The sequence below is a fragment of the Pinus tabuliformis genome, chromosome Q (assembly GCF_031772625.1).
Source record: "Pinus tabuliformis cultivar Carrire ecotype Pingquan chromosome Q, CPIR1, whole genome shotgun sequence".
Taxonomy (NCBI): Eukaryota; Viridiplantae; Streptophyta; class Pinopsida; order Pinales; family Pinaceae; genus Pinus; species Pinus tabuliformis.
This window is the reverse complement of record NC_142296.1, coordinates 616,433,585-616,452,460: the sequence shown is the minus strand read 5'-3', so window position 1 is coordinate 616,452,460 and position 18,876 is coordinate 616,433,585. Positions and strand designations below refer to the sequence as shown.

At 37.1% G+C, this 18,876-nt stretch overlaps 1 protein-coding gene across 1 annotated transcript; it reads left to right on the top strand.

Moving 5' to 3' along the window:
• The first annotated feature begins 3,167 nt into the window (after positions 1 to 3,167).
• On the top strand, positions 3,168 to 4,649 carry LOC149220945 (UDP-glycosyltransferase 73E1-like). Its single transcript, XM_089387257.1, has one exon. It carries the CDS (start codon positions 3,168 to 3,170, stop codon positions 4,647 to 4,649), a length of 1,482 nt encoding a protein of 493 aa, XP_089243383.1.
• The last annotated feature ends 14,227 nt before the right edge of the window (positions 4,650 to 18,876 follow it).

Below are 18,876 nucleotides of genomic sequence, written 5' to 3'. Positions count from 1 at the left end.
GAGATACTGTGTGCGAGCGTCTAAGAAATATTTGGACGCTCTCTAGAGGATTGGATGAGTACGTCTAGGACTGATCTGGGCGCTCCCAAGAGAACTGCATGCAGGCGCTCAGGGTCCAACTACACTACAAAAATCCTAGCCTCCCAAACGCTCTCTTAGACACCCTGTGCAAGCGTCCTAGACTTCTCGGAAGCTCCTTGACCATAATGTACCTGTGGCTAGGGATGAAAAACCTTAGTTATGTGTGAGTGTCTGAGACTCAGAAACCTTAAACACATGTGAGATTTGACCCTCTAGCTTCGAACCCTTTGCATGAACTTTCCTCTATCACACCTGTGCGAACCAAACAAATAGAAGATAGAGGAGAGCACTTGATAATTTTCCAAATGAGGTTGATGTATCTTCTATATATAGGATTTCATGAGGGTCCACTTGATGTTGAGGCCAACCTGTCCAATTGTACATGTGCTTAGGGACGACCTAATCCAATGTACATGAGTAAATAAATAAATTCAAAAACCAACTTCTACTTGTCCAAATAAGGTGATCTTTAGGTTGATTTTGGTCCTCTCAAAAAGAGGAATCTATTGAAATTATTATCTTCATCATATGAGTTGTCCAAAGTGGAATTTGACCATTGTTGCATAATTTTAACATGAAAGGGCCCACTAACCTATTTTGCAAAGCCATGGGTATGGAGATCGATTTTTTTAAATCATCTTTGATTTCAAATATTCTTTCCAATCTAGTTAGGCTTGAGTTAGGCACCCCTTTTCCAGTCCGTTGGATATCCTTGGATTAATATCTCAAATATTTGTTTTTTTTTTCTTAAGCCTAACAATTATAGGATGTCTAATTAGCTATGGCTCTCCACAAGTTGAAATCCAAGTTGTTGGTTTGGGTTAATAGGTTTTTATCTTATTTGGGAGAGATTGGTTCTTTTAAGGTTTGTGCTTAGAATATTCTCTTTGTTTATACATACATTGTTGCAGTCCCTAAAGGTATCCTTTCCAATATTCATAGAAATGGTTTTCACTTCCTATGGTTTGGGGGTAGTAATTCAGATGGTATCATGGTGGTAAAATTATTGAAAATGGCTTCTCATAAGGAATTGGGTAGATGGTGAGTGAGGAACTTTTATTTCCACACATACCTTGGATGGAAGAATCCTTTGAAGGCTTTCTCATGGTAGTTCTATTTAGAGTAGAGTCATGTAATTGAAGTATTTTCCTAGCAAGTATTTAGGTGAATGGTTCCACATGCCTTGGAAATATACCAAGGGGTATATTGTATGGAATGAATTGGTCAATTCCATCCCTTTGGTTGTAGGTTGTGCTTTATGGAGAGTTAGGGTCATTAGAAGTGTCTATATTAGAGAAGATCCTTGGTTGGGTACAGGGGATAGGTATCATTTCTCTGTGTCCCTCCTTCAGAAAATGCATTAGTTGAATATTTTCAACCTGAATGATGCTAAAGCACAGTCTCCCCAGATTAGGGGTTGGCAAGGGTGGAAGTTGGGAGACTCTATTGCCCTAGTTATAGATCATATGGTTGAGTGGGATTGTTTCATCAATATGTTGGTGTCCAATTTTATTCTCTTATAGGATGATGATTCAAATTCTCTATGTTGGTAAAAAAAAAACCTTGTTTTGGTGAATTCATCACCAAGTTGGGATATAAGGTTTTGTTCGAACAATGCTTTGAAGGAATAAAAAATAATGTTGGTGGAGGGTTATTTGGATGATTAATGTGTCTCTCAAATCTAAAATTACTCTTTCACTTTCTCTAAATGACAAACTATTAACCTAGGAGTCAAAAGAGGGTGGATTGGGAAAAGAAAATGTGCTTTATACAAAGGCTAGGACGAATCCTCAAGCCACTTTTCATTAGGTGTAACTACACAATTCAGGTTCTAAGGATTGTCTAGCATGATCTAAATACCAATACTATATGATCCTACTCTAATTTGGCATATTGTCTTAAACTGTGGCTTTCTAACAATTTGGTGAGAGAATTTGCAGGGTTACCTTATTTCTTTGTCAATTGTTTGTGGTGGATGCAGAACTTGAGCAATTTTTAAAATATTGAGTTTCCTTTAGATCTCACTACAAATCATATTCTTTGTCTTTCAATAGAATTCAAATATGAATTCAAGTAAAAAAAGCCCTATCAAATTGATCACATAACTTTTAGACTATGAGATTGCTTAGGGATCTTTTACGGGGTCAGACAAGGACATCCTTTGATGCGTTGAGTGGGGTCATCCTTGTTTTTAGCCACTCTCACTATATGTTTATCAAACATGCTCACAAGAGAGTTCAAATAATGTAAAGCAAAATTTATTGCGCTTTGACTTCTATTGGAAATGACTTTATAAAAGAACTAATAACATTTTTGTATAAATTAAATGGCAATAATTTATTTCAATTTATAATTAATTTCTCTATTAAAAAAATGTATATATTCGTTTCTTTTGAATATATAAATCTTTTTCCTTAAAAAAGTAACAATAATAATTATTAAATTATTTCTAATGAGAATCTTGTTAACTTAAAATTATTAACCCTTCGTAAACTAATTGCATCCATCATTAAAACCCTTAAATCATTTATTTATTTAATTAATTTCCATCATCTATCTTGATTACATATAAATTCTTGTTTAAGCATAATTTCCATCTCCAATACTCCGAATATATTTATATGCTTGAAATAACCATTTTATTTCAAGCATATAAATATGTTTATGAAAATAAAATGATATTGACTGAACAAGAAGAAAATACATTAAACTAATAATTTGTTAAATACCTTTATCGGTTCAATAATTTGCTAAATACCTTTATCTCTTGTCCATTAAAAAAGAATAAAAAAAAGTTGAAAAAAACAAAATGAAAAAACACCACACTAACGATTATTGAGATAATGTCATTGACAGACATCCCAATTAACGATGTTAAAAAAACAGAATGAAAAAACAGTAAACCAACAATTATTGACGTAGTGCCATCCATACAAATCCCAATAGCTTGGAACTTAAGCAAGAACAATCCCAATAGCTTGGAACTTAAGCAAGAACAAAATCTGCACGTTAGATAACACTAAACTAAGTTTCTATAAAACACCCCCTTCAATTTTATCCAACCCAACGTATCTAAGTTTCGATAGATGGATTGTGGAATGACTGCACCTCCACCCCATCTTATCCTCCTTCCCTCCCTCGGAATCGGCCATCTCATTCCTTTCACAGAGCTCGCCAAAAGGCTTGCTGCCCGAGGATTTCTCGTCTCATTCTTCGTATCCTCCAATCATGGCCTCTCTATTGCTAGAACCAAGATTGCAGATGCAGCTAACATTCGCATTGTAGAGCTCCATCTTTCCCAGGAGATAAAACCGGAAGCCATTGAGGACAAAAGCAATGCTTCGGACCAGATTCCACCCATACTGCTTTCCAACCACACGGTGCTTCAAGACGCATTCCAGAAACTGCTGTTTTCTGAGGATAATGATAATGGATTTCAGCTGAATCCTCCGCTCTGTATCGTTACAGACTTTCTGTTGTGCTGGACGGTATCTATGGCCGCCAAGCTCGGAATTCCGAGGGTGAGCGTTGAGTGTTCGTCTGCGTATTCTCAAAACTTCTTCGAAATCCTATGGAGCAATCTGCCACGCAACCTGGAACGCACAAATTCTGGCAGATATATTGTTCCCCATGACGCCAAATGCACCCTCTTCTCGCGCCCTCACTTGCCGCCGGAACTCCGCAATGCGGATGAAACTCATTGGACGTACGTTGGTAGCAGAGAGTTTTTTCCTTTGACGAAGCAGAGCTGGATGATCATTACCAACACCTTCGATGCAGTGGAAGGAGATCATGTGGATGAATTTCAGAGGCGCTATCCAGGCCCCGTCAGACCCATCGGTCCTTTGCTACCGGAATCTTTTCTAAGTGGCCAATATCTCACCACTCCAGCAGCTCAACTGGCCGCAGCGGAGTTAGAGTGGTTGGACGATCGATCCCCGGGATCGGTCGTCTACGTCTCTTTTGGCACCCAATGTTTCATCTCTTCTTCCCAGATCATTGAATTGGCGTTGGGTTTAGAGGCAAGCGGGAAGCCGTTTCTTTGGGTTCTGAAACTCCCAGATTCTGATGAGAACAAGCTCGACCTGGACGACTTTTACAGGCGCACGGAGCAGCAAGGCCTCATAGTAAGCGGCTGGACAGATCAGTTAGCCATCCTTTCGCACCCTTCTGTGGGGGCTTTTATTAGTCATTGTGGTTGGAACTCTGCGCTTGAAGCCATCTCCATTGGCGTTCCTCTCATCTGTTGGCCATTGTTCGCAGATCAATACTTCAACGCGAGGCTTATCGTGGAGGAAGTGAAGGTTGGAATAGAGGTTGTGAGGCGTGAGGAGGATGAAATGGTTACAAGGGACGAAATAGAGAAATGTGTGAGGACTCTCATGGACGATGGTGGCAGTGGAGATGATAAAGTAAAATCGTTGAAGGAAAACTGTAAAAGGCTCAAGGAATTGGCCAGGGAAGCCGTATCGGAAGATGGATCTTCATCTAAGAATTTCGATATGTTTGTGGAAGATATTCTGTCACTACAAAAGAAGATGACAATACCAACTTCAAATTCCATATGACTGCACTTGCTACTGTATTATTAGTGTTGTAAGTTGTGTTTTGCAAATGTAGGAAATATTTGGACTTTTAATAGAGCTCTGCTGGTCGATCAGGAAAGAAATAAATTTTAATTTTCATTAGATTCGAAATAGTTTATTGGAACATTAATTTTTTAGTTTTTAGTTGTTTGTAATTTAATTCTTTTATTATTTAAATTAACGATGAGTTGATTTAATCTTTTAACAATCTCTTTATTGAAAAGACCACGCCAATAAAACAATATTAACATGTTATTGTAACTGTTTCTCATAAAAATAAAAAATTAATTGTGTTTACCCATTTATTAACGAAGATGAAAAATTAATTTATCTTTAAATTTTCATATGGACCAGGTTAGAAATTTGAAATTTAGTTTATTTGTCGAATGAAAAATTGATGATGACTACTCGATTTTCATATTTTTCATTTTACTGTTTATCCATGTTAGTGTGTACGATTTTTTTTTAGTTTTTTGGTTTTTTTATTATTTATTTTTATATAGTTTTTGGGTTTTTTTTATTATTTGTTTGGAAATTTATATTCTAATGAAAATAATTTTGTATTGACTTACAAAAAACATATTTTAATCACTTTAAATCTGTACACCTGTAGACAAGTCATTAAAAATTATAACATGTAATTTAAATTATCGGACACCCAATTTAAGGTTTCAGTACGGATTGGGGAGGTTGTTATTTACAAATATAAGTTCATTAGTATTATTTAAAGTAAATCAAACTATCTATAGAATTACCTATCAGTGGCCTTGGCCTTGAGTTCTTAACCTGTTTCCAAATAAGAACTCAATTTTTTATTTTTTAGGTGTACTCAACAAATATTATTATTATTATTATTATTCTTTTTACATCTCAATTTTTTATTGACCTTCTATTATTTAACTGGAATGTCAAATATATTTAACTTAATTTATCTTTCCATTTGTCTTTTAATGTTTACAATGATTTGTAATTATTTGTTGGATCGCCCTCTCTCATGAGGTGTGGTTCGATCCTTCTCATCCACTTGGGTCACGCTTCGAAAGTCGAGCCTAACGATGTGAGACTACCATTCATTATGGTATCATTACATTAAGGGAAAAGAAATTGCAATTAGGTCAAGTTCATTCTAACTGAATGAAGTGATACTTCGTATTTTAACAGTGAATGTACTTCATAATTGGGGTGAGTTCTTTTCTATGGGATGAAAGTGACGTGACGTTGTTGTTCGTAATTGGATTGAGTTCATTTTTATAGGAAGGAAGTGATCTGGGGTTGATTTTTATGGTTAGTATTATCAATTTAGATTTATTTAATTTCGGATTTATGACATGAGTTAAGAACGATCAAATCTTTTAAGGTGCAAATTTTCATTTTGGAGTGTAGAATTTGAGAAAAGGTTTGCATTTGATCTCTCTCGGCACATGATAGATCTAGGTTGGTTCCAAGTATGTCACATTTTTAGATTATCATTATTATGTATATGTTCGAGATAAACTTCATATTTTCAAATTTACATTATGTTTTCTTTGTTTGACATGACGATATCATTTTCTTCTTTAATTTAGTGTATGTTTCCTTCCTTAAATGGTTTATATGTATGTGTTTGGATGCTTTCAGTGGTCTGTGCGTTTATGTGTTTCTATTTGTATGGTAATGTTTGTGGATGTTACAGTTGTTGTGTTATATTTATATATCTGTATGTAATTGTCTATTAGTAATTAGTTGATGATGAAGAAGGGAGACACTCTTGTCAATACTTTGCAAGAGGAATGATATTGCACATATATTTCATTTAATTTTAGGTATCACAATTTTTGACAACTAATTAATTCTTAATATTGTTCCTCCCGAAAATACTAAATATATCTTGAAGAGTAGTTTTAATTTTAAATCTGCTAAGTTACCTTAGTTTGTTGAGATGATAGATATTGTTAATAACTTTAATGAAATGATGAAACAAAAATTTTGAAAATAAAATGACAATGTAATAGTGTTGAATAGTAGAAAATGCGAATAATAAGCATGTAGTCAATTACAAATAGTCTTCATTGTGTTCAGTCTCAAACTATTTTCTTCTACTATTCTCATTCTTACTCTTGTTTGTTTTTCCATCTTTTCATATCATTTATATGAAATCGTAAACCATCGAATATTTAACTTGAGCTATTGTAGTAAACATCATATTTTCTCTCTCTTGCTCTCCCATATTAATAGGTTGAATTACTATAACACAAAAATCAATGCACATTGTCAATAATTTTTTTGTGCTTACACTGAAATCAATGCATCTAATGCAAGCAATCAAATAGGATTAGAAAACAACATCTATACTGAAAATTAATGCATCCAATGTAAGCAATCAAATAGGAATAGAAATCAACATCTACACTAAAATAAATGCATATAGTGCAAGCAATCAAATATAATTAGAAATCAACATCTACACTGAAGTCAGTGCATCTAGTGTAAGAAATCAAATAGAATTCTAAATCAAAATCTACACTAAAATTAGTGCATATAGTGCAAGCCAACAAATATAATTAGTGTAAAATCTTCCTCCCACATCTACCCAAGTAACCATGCCAACCAGGTAAACATGCGACAAGAGGCTACTATGATTGGATTTAGCCTCTTATGTGACCTTAAGAAAGTGAAATTGATGAAACACATCAACCAACATATCCACATTAGCGACAAAACCCTCAAGAGACATGCCAACCACTCATACATCCTATCCCTCGGTCCTACTAATCTTCTCGACATCTTAAGCCTCAGTCGCTCTCATGATATAGCCATGAGAGCATCTAGAAACCAAAAGTCACTCTCACAAGCTTGCTTGCCAGCATCCAGAGACCCAATTTCCAGTGTTATGCCAGCGACCCCCGGATTTGAGCCACTTTTTTCAAGCCCAGATCCCAGGTCACTACCTAGAATGGAATGATAAATTAGGAACAATAAAAGAATAGGGAAACAATGATGCAAAAGAAATAAGTTAAAAAGGGCCTTAATCTGACCCCTACTAGCCATGCCAAGCATTTCGTCAAACATATCATCAACATGTAGCCTACAGGTGTAAACAACAAAATTAAGTGCAGGGATCTCATAATTATGTGAGAATCGCTATGAACCATTGTTCGCTCATGTGATTTGTTGCATTATCATCTATTAGGTCGTAGATACATTATCCATTCATTTACAAGCAAAAACATGTTGAGATCCATACATAGCTTCTGTCATAAAACACACATATAACCAACATAATAACAGCAGAAATACCATGAACGTACAACCATATAAACCAAATATAATCCATCAAAGTGCTCATAGAAATACAAGGATAAATAAACTTTCATTAATGATGCAAAAGCCAAACCTAGGATGGGACTTCCACGTTCCAACCGACAATAGAATCATTGAGTGAAATCTCTCTTCAGTGATTCACCCCCATTCCATATTCCAAGCATGAATGTGGGAATCAAACCAAAAGAACCAACCAAGGCATATCGAGGTAAACTACCTCACCCTCATCAATAGAAGCCAGTCTTTATCATAATCCATCGTGGATCACTAGGCCAACACAATGAACACATCATAACAACTTTACCGTGATCTCCACCCAGTCACTAGGCCAAACAACCATGGATGCCACTGAATTTCTCCACCTACACCATGAGGAATTTTCTTATCTCCTAATCTCTCGGGATTTACCGCAATCCAAACTTGGATCACTAGGCCCTAAACCGAGGCCCCAACATCTCACGCTTTATCGCAATCCACAATGGATCATTAGGCCCTAAACCGAGACTCACTCTCTAGGCTTTACCACATATCTCAACCTAGGATTACTAGGCCAAACGGAGAGAAAACCACCTCTAGGCTTTACCGTATATCCTGCCATTCACCGGCGAGGATTCCTAGGCCATTGGAGGTAACACAAAATTCAGCTTTACTGCAACCCACAATTCATTCAAGGGTAACTAGGCCATGTGTTCTATCATTTCAGAGATCCACCTCACTCAACTTCGAATCCATCCGGCAATCTAGCTCAACCAAAACACGAGAATGCCATCACACCATGGATATCCTAAAATGGCAAGGCTAGGCTACAAACACTGTTACACATAGCAAAACCCATGCCATAACAACAAAAGAACCACATGCAATACCATGCATGCCAAATCTAGTAAGGAAATCTCACATGAAAAGCGATACTTGTAGAGAACCATGTTGTAGCTGCTTGATCCTACTCTTCCTTGCTTGCTCCTTCTTTTTTCCTTCTTTTCCTTTCTTTATCCCATGCATAACCATAGAAAAATCTTGAGCCAAGAGCTAACACTGACTAAGAGCTTTCTAATTGATCCTCATAAACCTTTTTATCAGTGAGGGCTTTATTTTCTACATTTTTCATTATTTTCCTTCAATTTGTTCCTCACATGTAACCTGTGACCTTTCACCTTCCTGTTCTCCTATTTTCCATTATTTTTATAAATAAATGCTATTTTTCTTTACAGAAACCTTAGCCATTTCCTTTGCCAATTTCCTTAGCCATAAACAACCAAATGAACAACCCCTAAGATGTCTTCCCCAACATTCAGCTTGGAATAAGTGTCTCATCAACCATGGTTATTATTCTTTTCTTTATTAACTTTTATTACATGGAATTTTCACCGGGGCTATTACAGAACCCTCCCCCTTGGGGAAGACAGTCATCAATGTTAGACCACACCAAGACCTCAGCAAAACCACTGAAAAGCAAACATACTTCCCATGGAGCTTTATAACATAGCATGATGCAGTATTTACAATGATTAACCAGCTGAAAGAAAATCATCATAACAAAATAATAACATAACAAAGTAATAACATGGCACCCATACCACTTACTAGAGTTGGAGCTTTATAACACAACTCATTACGCTATTTATAATAACCACATATACACATATGCACATTTTCTTAACCAATAAATAAAAGGATACGATGCCCATATCAATCAACAAGGGAATCCGGTGGATCACATCTCCACCCTCAAAGTAATACCAAGATTCACCTCCTTCCGAGGAAATCCAGAATCCACTGTAAAGTCAAATCTACATCCAGTGTCCACCGTACCGACTTATTGTTCTAGGGTGCACTCCCAATGTGCATTTCATTCCATATGGCAATGCTCATGATAAAAAAAATATGTCCATGACCTTCCCTTCTTTTCTACACAGTCGCTCGAGAATTTGGTCACCCCTTCCATGCAGTCACTCACCTTCTAGGTTCCATTTGTACCCCTAACCCGGGTGATCCATACCTTAGCAAAAGCTTCCTCACATCGAAAGATCAAGCAACCAAGGCATATACCTACCCCAACCATCATAACAATCATAACATCATCATGGAAATAAATGGACATTATTAGGTACATGTGTCCCACAATGGCCCTACTCCTAAAGTCTTTTACGAGCATACTATTGCCTGTTCCAATTTCTTTCATTGTTTCTACTAATTCTTGCAATCGATTTCAACCATCCAACTAAGGATTTCCATGCTTCCTGTACCACAACACATAACTTCGATTAGATTCAAAATAAATTTAAATAACTTGAAATCATACCTCATTGGTAGCTCATCAATAAGGTATACTTGCAATCCTATTTAATTTGTATCACAACAAGTCAAACGAGCATCTTTGACCACATCATCATGTATAAACATGTCACATTAGGTTAGCTCAAACACAACCATCATAGATCAATATCATAAATCACATGTAACCATCATAAACTAGAATTGTAAATCACATATAATCATCATATACCATAATCATAAATCACATGCATAATAAAACTAAATAAAATGATGGTACTTATCCTTTTATCAATCCTTAAACTCTACCTTTGTCTTTATTAAATACGCACTCTGGATCGGTTGCCACACCAGATAAACACCGAGTGCCTTCTCCTAAACCATGTGCACGTACACATAGTGTGCATCACACACATACAATCACACACTACATACAACACCATGCAATACATGCACCTAAACCTAACATACAACACATACACCTACATCTGGTGTACAACACAACACAAATACATATATAGAGTGCAACACAATGAATGCATATGTCACGATACCATGACTACACAATGCACATACATAGTACCGCATGCCCACAACACAGCATGTACGACATGCACTCAATCCCACATGTACACCAGTACCACATGTACAAAGCACCACCTGCACAATGTGTGCACAACATCACATGTACACAACACCACCTGTATAATGTGTGCACAATACCACATGTACACAGTACCATGCGCACGTCAGGTACGCGACACCACATGTACACATCACCACATGCATGACATGTATACAACACCACCTACACATAGTACCACTCATACAACATGTAAAAAACACCACATGCACACAACACCACTTGTACAATCATGCACACAACACCATATGTACATAGCGCCACATGTAGAACATGCACACAATACCACCTATACATAGCACTGCATATCCAACATGTACACATCATCATCTGTACACAACACTGCATATCCAATCATGTGCAAAACACCATATGCAATATTCACACAACACTATCTGTATCATCTTGTACATAACATTGCATAAACATGTACACACACTATATATACACAACACTGCATGTGAACACATCATAGATGCAACATGTAAAACATATACAACATATGAACAACAATAGTAGCACACATCCAAAACCACATTGTCCTCACCAAGAAACCTTTCTTCTAGTTTCTTATCCATGCTTATCCTAGCATGCCACAGATCAAACTACTTTCATTTTGCTGGTGTATCCCTCAGTTTAACCTATCCATAACATAAGCATAAGCATAATACAAGATATAAATTCATATTCATATGATACTGACCTCATATATTTGTCATGATTACTCTTCCCACTTGATTCCCTATATCCAGAAACATTTTCATGCCATTCGCCTACATAAGAAATCATTCCCCCACAAGAACTATTCTTTATGATCTATTAGATAGTGACAATGTTGGGTTGTGTTATATTCTTTCCACGACTAGCCCACGTAGTTAACCGAGGGGTTACAGGGGGCACGGAGCCCCCCCTTTGTTGTGGCTATTGCGTAGCAGGGGGGACATAGGGGATTTGAGGGGTGCAGGTAACCCCTCTCTATGGGGTCTGGGGTAGCGCCTTAGAAAATTTTGTTTTTTGGACCCTATATTAGGTTGGGCGGGCCTACCTATGGTTTTGTGCATGATTTTCGCACATGGTTTTGGACATGATGGTTTTCGATCCATGGTTTTGGACGCGATATGTTTCGGTCCATGGTATTGGATGCTTCGACATGTATAAATATGTATTGTAAACATTGAAAGGAACATAATGAAAAATCAAGCTGGTAGTCCCGGTTCGGGATCCAGGGGAAAATCTCTGTATATATGTGTTTTATGTGTTATGCTCTCGCATTGTTTATTTTCTGTGTTTTTAGAATTTGTATGCAGGTAATTTATGTACGGGGTTAAAACCTACATTTGGTATCAGAGTTGTTTTGGCTTCAAGGGGACGCCTTTGTTGCTGAGGCGTTTCGCTTGGGCCTGTGATAAACCCTATTCAGTGGGAGATCTGCGAGATCGATTCTAGTAGTGAAAGAAGATGGCGAGCAGTGGAAAAATAGAGATCGAGAAATTTAATGGTCAGATTTTTGAGTTATGGAAACTCAAGATGGAGGATCTGTTGGTGGATAAATATTAATGGATCGCGATAGATCCAGGTACTAAACCAACGGGAGTGTCCGATGAAGAATGGAAGAAGTTGGATCGAAAGGCAAAGAGCACAATATGATTGTGTGTCTCAGATTCAGTATGGCTAAATGTAACAGAGGAAGCTACGATGAAGGCTTTGTGGGACAAGTTAGGGACTTTGTACCAATCTATGTTTCTGGTGAATAAACTGTTCCTACGGAAAAAGCTGTATCACCTGAGGATGAAAGATGGAGACTTGGTGATAGAGCATCTGAATGCATTTAGTACTGTGGTAAGTCAGTTATTATATGTTGATATTAAAATTTTAGATGAAGATAAGTGCATCAGTTTGTTGTGTTCTCTACCAGATTTGTGGGATAGTCTGGTTATTGCAATAGGTAGTAATACAACTACCTTGCAGTTTGATGAAATAGTCTCATCCTTGCTGACAAAGGAGATGAGACGGGAAAATATGGAGAGCCATAATGTTGATGCCTTGTTTGTATGAGGATGGTCCCAGAACAGAAACAAAAATAAGTCATCGAGTGGGAGATCTAAATCTAGAGGGAGATCTAAATCTCCAAGAAAACCTGTAAAGGTGGAGTGCTAGAAATGCGGAAAGGAAGGGCACTACAAAAGGGACTATAAATCTAAAGCTCCTGATAAAGGAAAGGGATCTGATGATTCTCCTTCTGCAAAGGCGAAAACCACCTCAGATGAAGGTGGGGATATGTACTTGGCTTCTTCAAGTACACATGCAGATCATGAGGCATGGTTGATTGACTCAAGTGCATCCTTTCACTTAACTCCCCATAGAGAGTGGCTCTGCGAGTATGAGAAATATGATGGTGGTGATGTCTTCTTGGGGGATGATAGGAAGGCTAGAATCGTTGGTCACGGAAAAGTAAAGTTGAAGTTGCAAGGTGGAAGGGTTCGAACACTTCCGGGGGTTCTACATATTCCTGCATTAGCCAGAAATCTGATTTCTGTAAGCAAGCTAGATGATGCAGGTGTAAAAATAGTGTTCAAGAAGGATACCTGCAAGATGGTTCAGGGGGGCACTGGTATTGATGCGAGGATTTTGAATTGGAACTCTGTACAAGCTGCAAGGTAGCACTGTTGTTGATGGGTGCAACAGTTTTGTGGTTCCTAAAAGTGGAGCAAAAAGTCTAGTGGTCTCTTGAGAGAAGACCGTGCTGTGGCATCAAAGGCTTGGACATATTGGAGAGAAGGTCCTTCGAATACTTCATGGTAAAGGTATGGTAGAAGGTATGAGTAATAGCTCTCTGGATTTTGATTTCTATGAAAATTGTGTATATGGGAAGCAGAATCGGGTGAGTTTCCCATCTGGTGGTAAGAGGGAGAAACATATATTAGAACTTATGCACAGTGATGTGTTTGGACCTATGAAGGTTCCATCACTGGGTAAGTATATGTACTATGTATCATTTATAGATGACTTCTTAAGGAATAAATGGATATATTTCCTTAAGAATAAATATTAAGTATTTGACAGGTTTAAAGAATTTAAGGCTCTAGTGGAAAACCATACAGAGTAGAAGATAAAGGTGTTGAGAACAGATAATGGTGGAGAGTTTTGGAGCAAGGAATTTGAAGAATTTTGTAAGAAGTGTAGTATAGCACAACAGAAGACTACTCCATACACACCTGAGAAAAATGGAGTTGCAGAAAGAATGAACAAGACATTAATGGAAAGGGCAAGAAGCACGCTCAGTGGTGTTGGGTTATGATAGGAATTCTGGGCAGAGGCAGTGGAGATAGCATGTTACCTGGTCAACAGATCACCTTCATCAGCGTTGGAGGATAAGACTCCACAAGAGGTATGGACTGGTAAGAAACCCTCTCTTTCACATCTAAGGGTATTTGGATGTGATGCATATGTACATGTTCTAAAGGAGAAAAGGACTAAGTTGGATAGTAAATCTGAAAAGTGAATCTTTATTGGGTATAAGGATGGTTTAAAGGGTTATAAGATTTGGAACCCAGTAACAAGGAAGGTTGTGTACAGCTGAGATGTGGTGCTCAGATAGGTGAAAGATGTTAATAAACATGAAGTCCAACCAAAGGAACTTGAGAAGATAGAGTTTGAGCTTAAGGAGGAAGAATCATACTCTACAGTAGAGGAGGAATCATAAGATGAAGAGCCACAAACTCTCGGTGTGACAAGATCAGTTCGAGAAAGAAGGCAACTGGAAAGGTATAGTCCATCTGCTTTCTGTTCAAATTTTGCTTTATTTATTACTGATGATGATACCAGAACTGTGAAGGAATCAATAGATTCAGAGGATGGAAAACTCTGGAAAGAGGCCATGGTTGATGAAATGGCATCTTTGCACAAAAATGAGGCTTGGGATCTGGTGGAGTTGCGGTTGGAAGAAAACCAATTGGCAACAAATGGGTGTTCAAGAAGAAGACAAATGCAGAAGGAAAGGTGGAGAAATACAAAGTTTGGTTGGTAGCAAAAGGTTATTCCCAGGTGCCAGAAATTGATTTTTGGTGATATTTTTTCTCCTGTTGCCAAGGTAGCCTCTATTAGATTACTTTTATCTGTTGTTGTTGCTTTTTATTTTGAGGTAGAATAGATGGATGTGAAGACAACATTTCTTCACGGGGATCTAGAAGAGGAGATATACATGAAGCAACCTGAAGGTTTTGCGGTGAAGGGTAAGAAAGAAATGGTATGCAAGTTAAAGAATTCTCTGTATGGGTTAAAATAGTCACCAAGGATGTGGTATCAGAAATTTGATACATTTATATGGGGACTTGGCTTCACCAGAAGCAAAGAAGATCACTGTGTGTATTTTAAATTAATTGGTGACTATGTTATTTATCTGGTCTTGTATGTGGATGATATGTTTCTGGTTGGAAATGATAAAGAAATTTTGAAGACCCAATTGTCCTCCAAATTCAACATGAAAGATCTTGATGCTGCAGACTATATTTTGGGAATGGAAATTAAAAGAGACTAGGAAAAGAGGAAGCTCTAGTTAAACCAGAGGAAGTATGTCAAGACAATACTACAGAGGTTTAATATGCAGGATAGTAAACCGGTGAAGGTTCCTATTCCCGTAGGTGTGAGGTTATCTGTTGAACAGTGTCCCAAGACACAAGAAGAGGAAGAGGACATGTCCAGTCTTCCATATGCAAGTGCAGTCGGTAGCCTGATGTATGCAATGGTTTGTACTAGACTAGACATTGCACATGTAGTGGGAGTATTGAGCAAGTTTATGTCAAAACTAGGGAAGGATCACTGGATAGCAGTGAAGCGGGTTTTCAGGTATTTGCGTGGCACTAGTGATTATAGTTTGTGCTACCAAGGAAGACCAAGATTGGAAAAAGTGTTGGATATTTGTGGCTTTGTTGATGCAGACTGGGCTGGAGATCTGGATAAGAGAAGATCTACAAGTGGGTATGTGTCTAACCTATTTGGAGGTGCAGTCAGTTGGATGAGTAAGAAACAATCTATAGCGGCACTATCAACTACAGAGGCAGAATACATGGCAGCCACTCATGCAAGCAAGGAAGCAGTTTGGTTGTAGAGATTGTGCTCAAGTATGGGGTTAGTACAGAGAGCTATAAAGATAGGCTGTGAAAGCCAAAGTGCAATTTTCTTGGCAAAGAACCCTGCATATCATTCAAAGACAAAAAACATTTATGTTTAGTATCACTTTGTGAGGAATATTATAGAAGACAAAAAGGTGTTGTTGGTAAAGGTTGACACTTTGAAGAATACTACAGATGCATTGAAAAAATCTATGAGCTCTGAGAAGTTCTCTTGTTGTAGAGAAACAATGGGCATTGCAAGGATGGATAAATGAATAAGCTCTCTTGTGGCACCCTGTGGAAAGAAAACAACAAGTGGGAGAATGTTGGGTTGTGTATATTCTTTCCATGACTAGCCCATGTAGTTAGCGAGGGGAAGAGCTGCCCCTTCGTTGCGTCGATTGCGTAGTGGGGGGCTCACAAGGGGTTTGAGGGGTGTAGGTAACACCCCTTTATGGGGTCAGGGGCAGAGCCCCGAAAATTTTGTTTTTTGGACCCTATATTAGGTTGGGTGGACTTACCTATGGTTTTGTGCATAATTTTCGCACATGGTTTTGGACGCCATGGTTTTCGGTCCATGGTTTTGGACGCGATGGTTTTTGGTCCATGGTATTGGATGCTTCAACATGTATAATATGTATTGTAAACATTGAAAGAAACATAATGAAAAATCAAGCTGGTAGTTCCGGTTTGGGATTTAGGGGAAAATCTCTGTGTATAAGTGTTTTATATGTTATGCTCTCATATTGTTTATTTTCTATGTTTTTAGAATTCGTATGCAGGTAATTTCTGTACGGGGTTAAAACCTACAATAGATACATGGATACATACTTACATATACGTAAAAATTAGCATAAACAATTATCATCATGTTAGACAATGATATGCATACATACATATATATACACATAAATGTTAGCGTTAATAGTCATGATCCATGACGACCCTGTCAAACATGACATACGTACACACTTACATGTATACATATATAAACATTAACATAATCATGATCATAACATAATTACCAGATATCAAGGTCAAGGGTTAAGAGAACTTCCTTTATTCATGCAACACATGCACAACATTAAGAATAGTTGTTCCCAACATATCCAAGGCATATTTCTCCTCAGATCCATTTACTTTACTCTTTTTGTTAGCTTTCTCATGACTTTACTTCCACCATAAATTTACTACAATGGACCCAGCCAGTCTAATTGACTGTCATAGTCATACCTTCCATTGCGCTTACTCTTGTACAGAGCTTCTTTTGAGTCTTACATTACCAATTGGGTACCACACAACTCTCCTTGAGCTCCATTAATTTACTCTTTTCCCAAACAATTCTCAATACTGTCAAAACAATAAAGGAAATACCAAGAAGAAAATCGTGGGAAACCAAGAACAATACGACACCACAAACAAAGTGGCATGATCATGCATTAGACATAAAAAAATTGAAAATCAAGTGCAAGCAAATCATAAAATACCAAAAGCACAAGACTAACAATAGACACCATGAATAAATCCCCATGGTTCCGAGTGATTCCAAAGGAAATTTGAACCTAATCCTTCTTCAAGATTTCATGGCAATCGCTTTGTCATGCAATCCCCTGCATCATATTTCCATAAACACATAGTTGTCAGTGCATAAATACACATAACAATACAACAGACACCTTATCTTATTGTGCCAAGCACATTTCCTTGTAGTTGAACATGCCCATGTCATCTCTCAAGGGACTCCAATCCCCTTGACAAATCCACTTGTAACTAGAGACTAGCTAATATACCTATCAAGTACATTTTCACGAATATAATATGTATCCACATAACGTCCAGAAAGATTAAGGTTAAGAAGATTTTCTGTAGGCAGAGCACTCATTCGTTTGGAATTAGGGTTTTGAAACATTGCTAAAGGAATTCTTTCCCAATTCCTTTCTTCTACCTTTTTACTTTGTTGCAATCGAGGCTTACTATGTATTGTCACGTCACCCAACTGTTAGTTATACAAACAAATCAACTATCACCTTGTCATGCTAATACCAAGCATGTTACCATGAAACTGCTCACACATGTCAACCACATGTTCCAAATATCAGGACAATCATATCTATCAATTTGAAATCAACTTTTACAAACAGTCATGTCATAATCCATAGTCAACTCATAGTCATTAGACATAATGCTACAATTGTCACCTACTTACACTCAATTACATATCAATAGTATCAATAGATATGTGTTATTATTATCATCTTAAAACAAGACCATTTGAACACATACTCATATTATGAAATTCATTAAACATTCCCCCAACTTGCAAACATATCATGTTAAATAAATCAACTAGATGACGTAGTAGATACCAAACACTCGAAAACCAAATAGATGACATAATAAAACACTCAAGCACCAAATATGAGACATAAGAGAACTCATACCTTAATGTATCTCAGGGGAGGCAATCTTGTCTACACAATCAATCTAGATTAGCATGATATAACTTCACAACATATCAACTCAACCACAAATAATATCATGATATCCACAACGGTAATTAACTAACATGTTCACACCATAATATTGTAAACAAGTATCATGCATACATAAATCACCTCTGCATAGTCAATTTAGATTAGTATGACATAATATCACAACATATTAACTCATGAATTTCATAACCATTATCATCTACATAGACCAATCTAGGTTAGCATGATACACGTAACATCTAGATCTCCAATGCAATGAACATAACCATCATGCATATGACAACAATAAGCTATATATCATGCTCATCAACAACATACATCTAATCATAGAGTTACCTAACATAAAACAACAATAGAAACACATCAAACCACAAGTTACCATCATTCTT

Bases quoted from the DNA above. Each gene is read 5' to 3' on its own strand.
- LOC149220945 (XM_089387257.1), top strand. From the start codon at position 3,168: ATGGATTGTGGAATGACTGCACCTCCACCCCATCTTATCCTCCTTCCC.